Source organism: Microcebus murinus, chromosome 6 (genome assembly GCF_040939455.1).
Source record: "Microcebus murinus isolate Inina chromosome 6, M.murinus_Inina_mat1.0, whole genome shotgun sequence".
In the NCBI taxonomy this organism is placed as follows: Eukaryota; Metazoa; Chordata; class Mammalia; order Primates; family Cheirogaleidae; genus Microcebus; species Microcebus murinus.
In genome coordinates, this window is record NC_134109.1 from 10,689,544 (window position 1) to 10,701,546 (window position 12,003).

Below are 12,003 nucleotides of genomic sequence, written 5' to 3' on the forward strand. Positions count from 1 at the left end.
GACAGGGAGGGACCAGCCAGAACAGCATGGACTGAGTTCCAATTCTCCCTGGAAACATGACGCCCTTCAGCACTTTAGCCCAGGATGTCATGTTGCCCTTGGGGTATAAAACTCAGGCTGGGGGGGAGCACATCTTTCTAGGGTCCCTCAACTGAGATGCAAGTGGACACACACAGATGAAACCCCATGTGTCCCGGGCAGGCTTCCAGAGCCTTGGGGGAGCAGCTGGATAGGACGCCTAGCCTTCTGCGGGCCGTGCCGCCTGTGTCAGCAGTAATCCACTGCACGTAACTCGAGCGTGGTCTCACCGGACTCAGTCAGGTTGGCAACCAGAGTACAGTGGACCTGCTTTGCCCCAGCTGTGGGATTTGGTCTCAGGTGTGCCTGGCCCTGAAGCCTGAGTGGCTCCCCCTCTTATGTGCAGTTGGAGACCCAGGACTATGAGCCAGCTGACAGCCAGGGTCGAGGCTGCAGCCACTAACCTGCAGGATAACCCACCGACAGCTGCAAACACCCATGTTTTGCCTAGAATGGGCAGAGTCTCTATTTAGGACACTTGTTTTCCTCCACTTTGCTCGTTAATAGGTCACCCTAAAGCAAGCTCTGTCTGCAGCCTTCCAAAGGTGTTGCCCAAATTTTGCTCAGCGCCTCCTCTGCCCTGCTGGCCACATCAGCTTAGCCCCTCCTGGGACCCCGGGGGCCAAGAGCATCTAGTACCTGCTGCTCTAAGCGTGGTCCCTGCACCAGCAGCCTCGGCATCACTGGGGCCCTGTGGGGAGGGCAGGCCCGTAGGCCCCATCCCAGATCTGTGCAATTTGACACAATCCGCAGGGAATTCATCCTCACGGTCAAGTGTGAGAATCAGCGCCGCAGCAGAACGGAGGAGACTGCCTTCCAGCTCTGCTGGCTGAGTGAGCTTGACCACAGCTCCTAATTCTCCGATCTGCAGCTATGGAAAGGGAGAAATGATGTTAGGTTGCATCTTAAGAAGTTGCCTTTTTCTAGTAGGTTAAAAAAAAAGGCAGAATATAAGCAATTTCATATGGTTCACCTGATTACTTAATCTCGTTGGGTTGCTGTGGGAAGTCATTTTAAACTGAGATAAAACATAAAGTGCCTGGTACACAGTCACCCAGTGGTAGCTGTTGCCCATCCACAGTGGGCTCACCCTGGGTTGTCTTTACTGTCTTCACCCGGGTGTTTGCAATTTCTGCAACAGAGTCGCCCTGGAGTGGGGGCCAGCGGTTATTTCCATGGCTGCATGAGGCTTGGACAAGGGTACCTGCCATCAGCACCACTTCAAAATATTTGAAGCATACTACTTCCAGGTGAAGAAACTGGATCCCAGGTAGGTTGGGGATGTCACCAGGGTGAGTGCTGACTCGGTCCCCCAGTCAGTGTCTCCTGTTCTGTTCCTTCTGAGTCCAGCATGTCTGAGGGAACCAGTGGGTTTACAGTCTTCCCCAGGAACAGCATGCTTCCCATCTCTGCACGGAAAGCCATGGCCAGGAAGGGCCAACTACTCGGTGCCTGGGGGCGGGGGGAGGTCAAGGTCTGGGAGAGACCTGGGAGACAGTTGGACACTGGTGCCAGCAGCAGCTTCTGAGCCACTGTGGGGTCAGGAGGCCCTGGCTATTAAAACTCAATCAGGCATTAACAATGGTGGGAACACACCGCCTATTAGCTTTTCGGAAAAAACAAAGGACTCCCTGCTTCAGGACTCTTCCTGCTCTAATCCTCCTGGGACCTGCCAGAGGAAGGGAATTCACGCTCTGTGTAATTCAATGGAGGCTTACAGATTACTCAAAGTGGAGACTGCAGCCCTCTGTCAGCAGAATCGCCTATGGGGGGAAGGAAGAGGGGCTTCTTCAATGGCAAGGTCAAATCAGAATCACTTCTGGTAGGTGCAGGACACCTGCATTTTAAACAAGCTCTCTACAAAGTTCTTAGGCACACTGAAGTTTGAAAAATTCTTCTTTAAAAACAAACTCAAGATCTAGCATTAAAATGGAAAGGGGATGAGCTCCATGTTGCTGGAGGCATTCAAGCAAAGACCTCAAGGATTCAGGGGCATACACTTACTGAGTGCCTTCTGTAATCTAAGTCTGTTGGGGAGGCTTCCCGGATGCTGAGGGATGGGGCCTAGGGTGTGTGGTTGGAGCCTGGGTTCTGGGAAGGACATGCACGTTGGATCCACACCCTCTTAGCTCTGAGGCACACGTGGCCCACCAGAACTGCTGTGGTTTCGTTGCTGAGCTCCTTCACCCAGGCCCCAAGCTTCCCCTGCGTTTGCTTCTCTGTGTACCCATCGATGTGTTTTCGGGCATCCACCAGGCTCTCGATGCGTCTGGGCACGGGCCCCTGGATCTGTGCTGGCCGGTGGTCAGGAGGAGCCGGGGGCCCTGCATGGGGAGTCTGGGTAAAAGACCCTGGAAGCCCTCCTGGATCTCAGCCTCAGGCACCGAGGCGAGGCTGAACCCCAGGCTCCAGGTTTTGGGTCCTGCTGGCCTGGGCCCCCAGGGAAAGCTTGGCCAAGGCCAAGGAGATGCTCAGCAGGGAGAAGAGAATGTTCTCTCCAGGGGTGTCCAAGGCCAGCTGTCTGTAGGGACCGAAGGCGAAGTCTATGCTGTTCAGAGAAATTGCCTGGCACTGCAGGGCAGGCCTGTGAGTGCTGTCCCGGGGGTCGGAGTGAGATCAGACTCTTCTTGGTCACACAGGGCTAGACAGTGAGCCTCAGCCATGAGTGCTCCGAAGAGTACCCACCACCAAGCCTCCTTCCTCTAGGGTCCATGTCTGAAAGCAGCAGTGGCATGGAGGACAACAACAGCAACAACAACAATAGCAATAATACATGACATTCACCGAGTGCCTGCTCTGGGCCTGGCACCGTGCAAGTGAGTCTCAGGCTCCCTCTGCCTCTCCTGGGGGCTCCCAGCGTGTCCCCTCCTCCCCGCCTGTCCTGCGTCCTGTCTCGCACAGAGAGTGGGTCCCACCTGACAGACTCAGAGCCCTCCTCCGGCAGGAACCCTCTTGGAATCTGGCTCCAGCAGCCCCCAGCTCTGCATGACCTTGACCCATTCATTCACTTAGCCCGCCTGAGCCCCATTTCTCGTCCCTGGTCTGGGACTTGCAGGGAGCTTGCGAGCAGGGGAGGGGCGGGAGGGGCCTCTTGGTGCAGGGAGGAGTCCGGGTGACCCGGGCTCAGTGCGAGGCTCTGCTCATGTGAGCCCGGCAACCTTAGGCAAGTCGCTTTACCTCCCAGGACTCTGGCTTCCGCTCTGTGGTGTGGTGCTGAGAATCTCCATGCCACAGGGCTGTAGCAAATCAAACAATCCTGCACAGAGCAGCCCAGCCCAGGACCTGGCACAGAGGGTCCCCAGAAAGTGGCACTTGTTATCTCCCCAGAGGACCTGAGGCCTCCCCTCTAGTGGTTCCGGCTCACCAGGCCTCCACTTAGGGAGCCACCATGACCCTTTTAGAAGGTAAGTCAGATTCATTCGCTCCCCGCAGGAGGCGTCCCATGGGCCTGTTGCATTGCAGGAAACCCTACACTCCTCACCACGCCTTAGGAGGCCCTGCGTGGCCTGGCCCTTGCCAACCTTTCTGACCTCACCTCTGACCATCCTTCCCTCCCTCTGCCTCAACCTCCCTGGCCTTCTTGCTGTTCTAGAACATACCAAGCTAATTCCTGCCGCAGGACCTTTGCACTTGCTGTTAGCTGCCCAGAACAGCCTTGTGCCAGCCCTCTCCACTGCTCACTTCCTCCCTTCATGCAGATCTCTGCTCAGAAGTCACCTCCTCCCCAGAGAGGCCCCAACTCTGCCCTTGCCACCTTGACATTGCTGAATTTTTCCGATGCCCGTCTGGGGTGGTAGGACAGGTCTGTCTGGCTTCCCCACCAGAAGGTAAGCTCCATGAGGACAGATAGTCTGTCTGTGTCATGCATTGCTCAGTTCCTAGTGCTCAGGACAGGGCGGACACTGAACCAATATTTATTGAAACAACATGGGCCACCCTTGGAGAACTTCGTTCTAGGGCTTCGGCCTTGCCGCTGGAGCACAGGCATTTCTCTGACACTCGGGGACCTAACGCGGGACCCTTCCCAGCTCCCCCCGGAACAATCCGCTTGGCCCCACACGTCCACTCTGGGTTTGGGTTAATTATTGTCAGAATTGATCATCGTCACACCCCCAGTGCTGCCTCTGATTTTCCAGGTGACCTTGGACAACGTTTGTCCGCTCTGAACTTGAGTTTCCTCATCCGTAAAGGGAAGAATCAACTGAAAATTGGCCACCAGGAAAGCTTTGTCAGTTGGAGGATTTGTTCCCTATAATTTATTTGTTGACAGAACACCGGCAGGCCTCCATCTGTCCATTCGCCTGGTAATCTGCTTTGGCGAATATCTTGGCTCGTTTTGTTTCGTAATTTTAGACAGGGTCTCACTATGTCACCCAGGTTGGAGCACAGTGACGTCATCATAACTCACTGCAGCCTCAAAATCCTGGGCTTAAATGATCCTCCTGCCTCAGCCTCCCGAAGTGCTAGGATTACAGGCATGAGCCACTGTGCCCGGCCTATCTTGGCTTTGTTGAAAAGTTTGTGCCTTCATTCCCTTATTGTAGTTACCATTCATTCATTCATTCATTCACTGAACGAACATAGACTAGAAGTCTGCCATGTGTCAGGGCTTGAGCTACATACTGGGGACGTGACATGAATGAGACACAGCTGCTCCATTAGGGGCTTGTCCTGCTCTGTGGCATGGACATGCAGAGATCCCTGCAGCGGGGTGCCTGATGCTTGGCCGGCTGGTGACATGCTGCCTTGTGTCCAGTGTCCTGTCCACACTCGCATTCTCTGGGTCGGGGATCCACTGTGTCTTGCTGGCAAACATTGCTAGGACGTGGCAGCACCAGAGGCCCTCTCTGAGCTGAGAGGACTCCATGGTCCAACCTGAGCACTGGACAGGTGAGAGCACTGAGCCCCAGGGAGAAGCTTGCTCATTTGCTTGCCGACTCACTGAGCAAATATTTGGCCGGCAGGACATGGGGGACTGGCAGCCCAGGCCCTGCCTGGATGGAGCTTGCCAGCTATTTCGGGGAAATGCAGGGAGCTGATTATAGCTCAGCGAGGAAGGCAGGCTTCCTGGAGGAGGAGGCCCCTGAGCTGACACTGAAAGATGGAGCAGGAGAGAGGCTGGAAAGGGGAGTGGGGCTTTCAGCAGAGGCAAGAGCATGCTCAAGGTCGTGGAGGCAGGGTGAGCCAGCACTACTCCAGACAGCGGCCTATATGCACAGCTCTTGGAGCACAAGAGCTCTGTGTGTATGTGTGTGTGTGTGTGTGTGTGTGTGTGTGTGTGTGTGTGTGTGTGTCATGATGGGGTAACTTACAGCCAGTGCAGCAAGCCAGCGTGGGTGGCAGTGTTAGGGGAATCCAACCCCACCCCCCACCCTACACTCACCTGAACTCAAATGTTGTCCATGAGCTTTTGGAGGAGCTGGGAGGATTCAGCAGGTCGGCACCGCCCTTGGCACAGAAGTGCATGCCTGCGGGGAGGGTTGAGACAGGATGGACTTCTGGGATTCACCCAGACTGAACTGAGGCTGCCTTTGGCTCAATGTCCAGCCTCAGCACAAACCAACCAAGAAAAGCAACCCGCCCCTCCATCAGCCATGTGTGGAAATCCACGCAGGGAGGCGGCGCTGGGCAGCATGGTGGCCACTTGGGCTTGGGGCGTGTCCTAGGGGTGAGTTTCATTCCACCACCTACTTGCTGCCTGGGACTCTCCAGAGACTCGGTTTCCTCCCTTGCCCTCCTTGCTGCTCAAGGTTGCCATGAAGGTTAAGTCCAGTGACATACATGGATGTTCTAGAAAATTAGTAAGAGGCTGAGCTAATGGGAGCAGTGCTGCACCCTCTCCTGACTTCTTCTTTCGTCCAACACACGTGGGACTGTGTGTTGACACTGGGCTCATCACCCGAGTGCACAGGTGCCCAAGTCATAGTTCTTGCCTCCAGGGAGCTTCGGTTAGGACCTTTTGAATGTCATGATTAAGCAATTCATTTTGGCAACAGTGCTTTTTTAATTATAATGGCTAGTTATAATATAATCACTAGTTCTTCAGGGAAGTCAATAGATCCTTCCACTAAATGAACAGAGAAGTTAATATGTACTCAATAGATAGAGTATTGCAAAACCTTAGCAACTGGAATGCCTTGTCCTTCCTGAGCTGGGTTGGAGGAAGGGATGGCACAAAGGTGACCTGCTGATTGGGCACAGGGGTGGGGCTCACATGTGGAATTGGGTCGGAGCTGTATTTAATTTTCTCAAAGTTTTGTTTATTATGACTTTATTTTTATTCTCTTGTGCTCATTCACTCTGTTGACATTAACACCCACCCAATGACCTCTGTTGATGTCCCAGCACCTTCCATTCTTTCTCTTGGACTTCACTCAAGGGGAGAGCACAGCGGGCATCTGCTATGAGGTTCATTGCGTTCATTCCCTCGCTCGTTCACTCGCTTATTCACCGTGGAATACCTACCGCATGCTGAGGGGCTGCATCCATTGAGCACTGGGGAATAAGGCGCAGTCCTGCCCTCAGGGATTTTTCTTGTTTGAATTTTTTATTATGGAAAAATGAAAACATACACAAAAACAGAGAGAATGGGGTAATGAACTCCCATGTGCCCATCAGCATCTTTAGTTATTTTCAATGTAAGTCTGGTACCATTTTTGATACCTTTCAATCCCTTTCCCCTTTGGAAAGTTTTGAAGCCATTCCTACACAGCATTTCATTTTATCTCTAAAAATTAAAAAAATATTATAACCACACTAGCATATCTCACCTTAAAAAACAATATCTCAAATTATCAAATATCAAGTCACTATTTCCCTAACTGGTTTCTGGTTTATTTATTTATTTTTTTTAACAGTGAGTTTGTTTGAATCAGGATCCAAATAAGGTCTACACATGACATGTAGTTAATCTCTTTCTCTCTCTCTGTTCCCTCTCTTAGATAAAATGTTACATTACATAAAATTAGCCATTTTAAAGTGCTCGATTTGGTGACATTGTACATTCACAATGTTGTGTACCTTTCGCCTCTGTGTAGTTTCAAATTATTTAATCACCCCTAAAGGAGATTCCACACCCATTAAGTTGTCACCCGCATTGTCCCCTCTCCTTAGCCCTTGGCAACCACCAATCTGTTTCTGCAACTATGGTTTACCTACTCTGAATATTGCATTTGAGTGGAATCAGACAATATGTGATCTTCTGTATCTCTCTGCTTTCACTTAGTAAAATGTTTCCAACATTCATCCCTGTAGTAGCATGTGTCTGTACTTCATTCCTTTCTTGTTTTTTTATTTTATTTTTTATGGAGACAGGGTCTTGCTCTTGCTCACGCTGGTCTTGAACTCCTGACCTCAAGTGATCCTCCCGCCTCGGCCTCCCAGAGTGCTAGGATCATAGGTGTGACCTACCACACCCGGCCCCATTCTTTTCATACAAAGGTGGTTTATTAAACATTCTGAGCAAGGGAGAACACCACCCCAACAGCTCAGCAGCGTCTCAGAAGAGGGTTGTTAAGGGAGATTCTTATATGGTCTCATGGGCTGGAGTTTGTCTATGGCAGTTTACAGGTGATGATAAGAATGTGTAAAGGAAAATAAAAATTTGCAGAAACCCCAAACTCCTTATGCAAAAGGGAAGGTCAGGCCTGGAGGCTGAGTCATGTAAGACCCTTTTCCAAATGAGCAGCTGTTACTAACATTACATATTAGCCATAGCCCCACAGAAAGCTAAGGCGCCCACAAAAGACTGCCACACAGATCATTCATAAGGAAATTCCTTCCTGCACGCCCATAAACAAGGACATGCCCACTGCAACTTCAGGTCTGCCACGAAGTTGAGCTCCCAAAACTAAAGTCTGTTCAATTCCACACTGATGATGTTGATTCCGAGCTTATCCTTCCAGGGGCAGAATGGAGACCAGAGGAGACTCATCGTTCCTCTACCCACCCGGACATGTCTGCAGAACTGATTCTTCCCCACTCCTGTTTTCTCTTCAAACATCACCTTGTCTTATGTAAAATGTCCATTTCCTGGGCTCTAACTAAAGTCTCACAAGAATGTAAACATTCACCCTATTGCCTACCTGCCCCTTTTCCAAAATCCACACCCCGTCCCCTTACCTTTAAGGAAATGTATAAATACTAAACCTCCTGAAAACCTATTCAGATAAACAGCCACAGATGCATCATCTGGGGCTTGTGTTTTTCCCGGATACTCCATAAAGCTGATCTAATAAACCTCAATTGGTTGGGATTCTTGCTTCAGCCCTTCTAGCTGTTGAAAGCATGGTCAGGGTTTGTAAACTAGGTGAGTAGTCAGTGGTCTTTCTTTGGAACCCATGCATCTGTGTGGAGTTACTGGTAGAATAGTTGGCTGAGGCCTTATCTTGGAGCACAGGGGTCTGAACATGCTGCAGTTAATACACTCTGGACTTAACTTGTACGTGTTGCAAGTCCCAGTTGGATACAGTTTATCTGTTTGGCACACTTTAGTTCAGTTTGCTTTGTAAATTGTGGTTTGGGTTCATTTCTTATTGGAGTCAACAATTTTGCCCAGAAAGAGGATGCTCTGGGTGTCTGGGGAGAGAATAGCCACCAGGAAGAGCCCGTTGAAACACGCCATGATCAGTGGGGTTCTCGCTGCAAGGAAGTGAAACTGGATTCTGGGGTGGCAGCTGCTTCCCTGCCTTCCTCGACCGCATTAACCACTTCAGTACCAGCGTCCACTATAGTGAACAGCCACAGATGAACGCGCACAGCGAATTTGGCCGACAGCCATGATATGACTTTTCTAATTTTTCATTTATCAAAATAAAATTGTGAACATTTAAAAATAATGTAGTGAAAACATACATGTATATGTTACCTATTCTGATTTACATGACAAGCAAAGCTGCCTGTAAAGTAAAACAAGCTTTCAGTGCTTCAAAGCTTTCCTCATCACACAAGAGCAAAGCGGATGCGTCGTCAATGCACAGCACAGACTGCCGTGCGGACTGTGAGTGCCGGCTGTGGGCACGGTTTCACGGCCCGTGAGCGCCGTACCGAAGTGGTTAATCGTAGCCTTATGTGGCACGTGTGGGAACAACAGGGCACCATGAAGTTAGATATATCGACACATTTCTGGTGTGGCAGACGGGGGAGGGGGTGGAGCGGGGGTCATGGACCCCAGCCAGGTCTCTGACATGCATTGTCATTATTAGTGGAATAGCAGTAACCTATCTGATCGTGCTCTGGGATCACTCAAGTGCTCAGGCAGTGACAGCGACGTCAGCTAAGTTGGCCAAAGTTGTGTAGCTGTGAAGTGTCAAACCAAGATCTGGACTGAGCTCTGAGGGTCCCCTCACTCCTAAGTCCCCATGCGCAGCCGTGTGGAGGGACAAGGGCTCTGCTATGAGGGAGGAGAGAAGACAGCAACCCGCATGGAATCTGTCCTCACTTTTCTCTTCCATTTCCCCACTGGCAAATCTGCATAAAATGCATGTGGAGCAAGTGGAACCCTTTTAGCAATATATGAATCCTTTCATGTCTTCAGCCTCAAAGTACTGCCTTGTTTCTGGTCACTTCTTGCACCTGTTAAGGCTCCTGATGGCCCCGCCTGGAAGATAAGGGTCCCAACATTTCAGTGGCTCTCCGGGCAGCACTTTCAAATATGCTCCTTTTCTCTTGTGTCAGCCACTCGTGGTCCCCACATCTTGTAGCCAGGGGAAAGTTTGACTCCAGGGGCTCCTTGCAGTCTGCCTCCTTTCTGTGTATGTCTGGACTGCAGAGTGCCCCTGGAAACCGCACCCCTGCACAGGTGGTGGCACTGTCATCTCCACCCCCAAAGGACCCTTGATAGTGCCTGCTGGAAGCTTCCTGAGGTGTCTTTTTGTCCCCATCCCCAGACTTCTGGGTTTTTCTCTCCCGCATGAAGGGTCCCCAGCAGACAATATCTCTTTCTGCAGCACAGGAGACGGTGGGAGCCATCGGACGGAGCTTCTTCCCTTTTGGACAAGAAGACATCCAGAAATCCATCCCTCCAGTCCACACTCCCCTATCGGACGTCAGCTCCGAAGACCCATTATTCGTAGACTGCTCTTCTCAGGTGGCCTACGGGCATCCAGGACTCCACAGGTCCAAACCGGAACTCGCCTTCTTCCTGCACAAAATGCTATCCATTCTGTAATCCTTAGCTCATAGGATAGCGCGTGAATTTCACTTTCCCAAGCTCCCGGGAACCTGGGTGTCATCCTCCACTCCTTCCTGTCCCTCCCACAATTGGCCATGAGGTCTTATTAGTTCTACCTGGCAAATATCTCTGATCAGCTCCCTTTCCTCTGAGTCCTTGCCCAGTTCCTAACTGAGGTGAAAATGCCCGGTCATTCTGCTTCTCTTCTTCCCACCAAATCTGCAATTCACTCCCATCCCTCCTCCCCTCCTCAGCCAGGGTGATCTTTCTAAAGGAGAACCTAACCGATGCACTTCCCTGCTTATAATATTGCACTGTTGCTCACCACCCTTTGAATAGACTCTAAGATCCCCAACATGGTTTACGTGGTCCTGTTCATGGTCTTGTTCATATTGTTCTCTTTAGCTCCACAGATGACCATGGTTTTCTCAAACTTGGTGATCCAGACCACAGGATCTTCTTCTTGCCCAATGAATACACCACGCCCTTTCTTATATCCTGCCAGCACATCTCCCTGGTGTCTCCTCTACTGCACAGGACTTAGCATTTGAGAACTTCTAGGAGGTCCAACTCGACTCTCCTAGTCTGGGGTTGGTTCCCGGGCCCGTTGGGCAACCTGTACACCACCCATCAGAGCGGTTGTCACATCCAAGTTCCAGAGACCCAGGAGCAAGTGTTTCAGTGACGCCTGACTTCTTACACACCTGAACACACATATGCACCTGCCGGCCTGACTTCTCACACATGTGCACACACATATACACATGCCAGCCTGACTTATTACATGCGTGTGCACACAAGTACAGACCATCATTGTTCCCACTTTAGAGACAAGAAAACTGAGGGTCCATGTGGAAAACCCCTATTTGTGGGAAAGAGTAGTCTTTCACATGGACATTTCCAATGGGCTGTTCTCGGACCTCCTGGTACCCCCGTCCCTTGCCCTCTGCCCTCCCTGGGGCTCAGCTCCCTCTGCCCTGGTCTGTTCCTCCCAGCACCAAGCCTGAGGCCCACGATTTCAGTCCCCGCGTGGTCTGGATCCTCGGCCCCTCCTTAATCCTGACCTCCTGCCCAGCAGTTGACCTTCTAGAATCCCAAAAGGGGGCTGGCGAGGATAGAGAAAGAAAACTCACAGCCCTGAAGCTGGAGCCACCAGCAATTCCTAGCATTGGGCCACCAAGGGGTCCATCGCTGGGCCTGGAAGATGTGCCCTGACGTCCTGGTCCCCTCCCTGTCCCATTGTATATCTTCCCCCACCCTAAATCCAGGGAAATGTCTCTTCTACTCCAGAAATCACCAAAATCATTGGGGAAGTAGGCTCCACAGCATCCTGCTAAGATAGATGCTCCTTCCTTCCTCTGCCCCTGGCCAGGCACCCCACCCCCACCCTCTGCCTTTGGCATTCCTGTCCCATTGAGAGCCTTGGCCTTTGACCCTGCCCTCCCTGCCTCTGCCCAGGGGCTCTGCTCTCTCTGGACACTTCTTGATGCCCTGCTGGCTGCTTATTGTGCAGCTCCAGGCTGGCGAGGTGCCAAACCGCCCATATTGATTGTACCTTAGGAGTTGTGCCCCCCTGTGGCCCTGGAGGCTGGCCACTCGTCTCCTGGATCATTTCTGTGGTTCTGAAAGCTTGCTCAAGGCTCTAGCCTCTGCCAAGCATGGAGCTGACTCCAGCATAGCGCTCACTGCCCACGGCCCTGGCTTTCCTCCCCTCAAATGCTTCATCTAAGAGTGCACCTGCGCTCTCTCCTGCT

At 51.6% G+C, this 12,003-nt stretch overlaps 1 protein-coding gene across 1 annotated transcript; it reads right to left on the reverse strand.

The window, feature by feature from the left end:
* Window positions 1-2,142: 2,142 nt before the first annotated feature.
* Window positions 2,143-10,047, reverse strand: LOC105866172 (putative serpin A13). Its single transcript, XM_076004608.1, is given in 7 exon segments — window positions 2,143-2,366; window positions 2,369-2,484; window positions 2,486-2,693; window positions 2,696-2,780; window positions 5,021-5,090; window positions 5,462-5,546; window positions 9,723-10,047. Coding segments are annotated over 7 exon segments (1,113 nt in total).
* Between the last annotated feature and the right edge of the window lie 1,956 nt (window positions 10,048-12,003).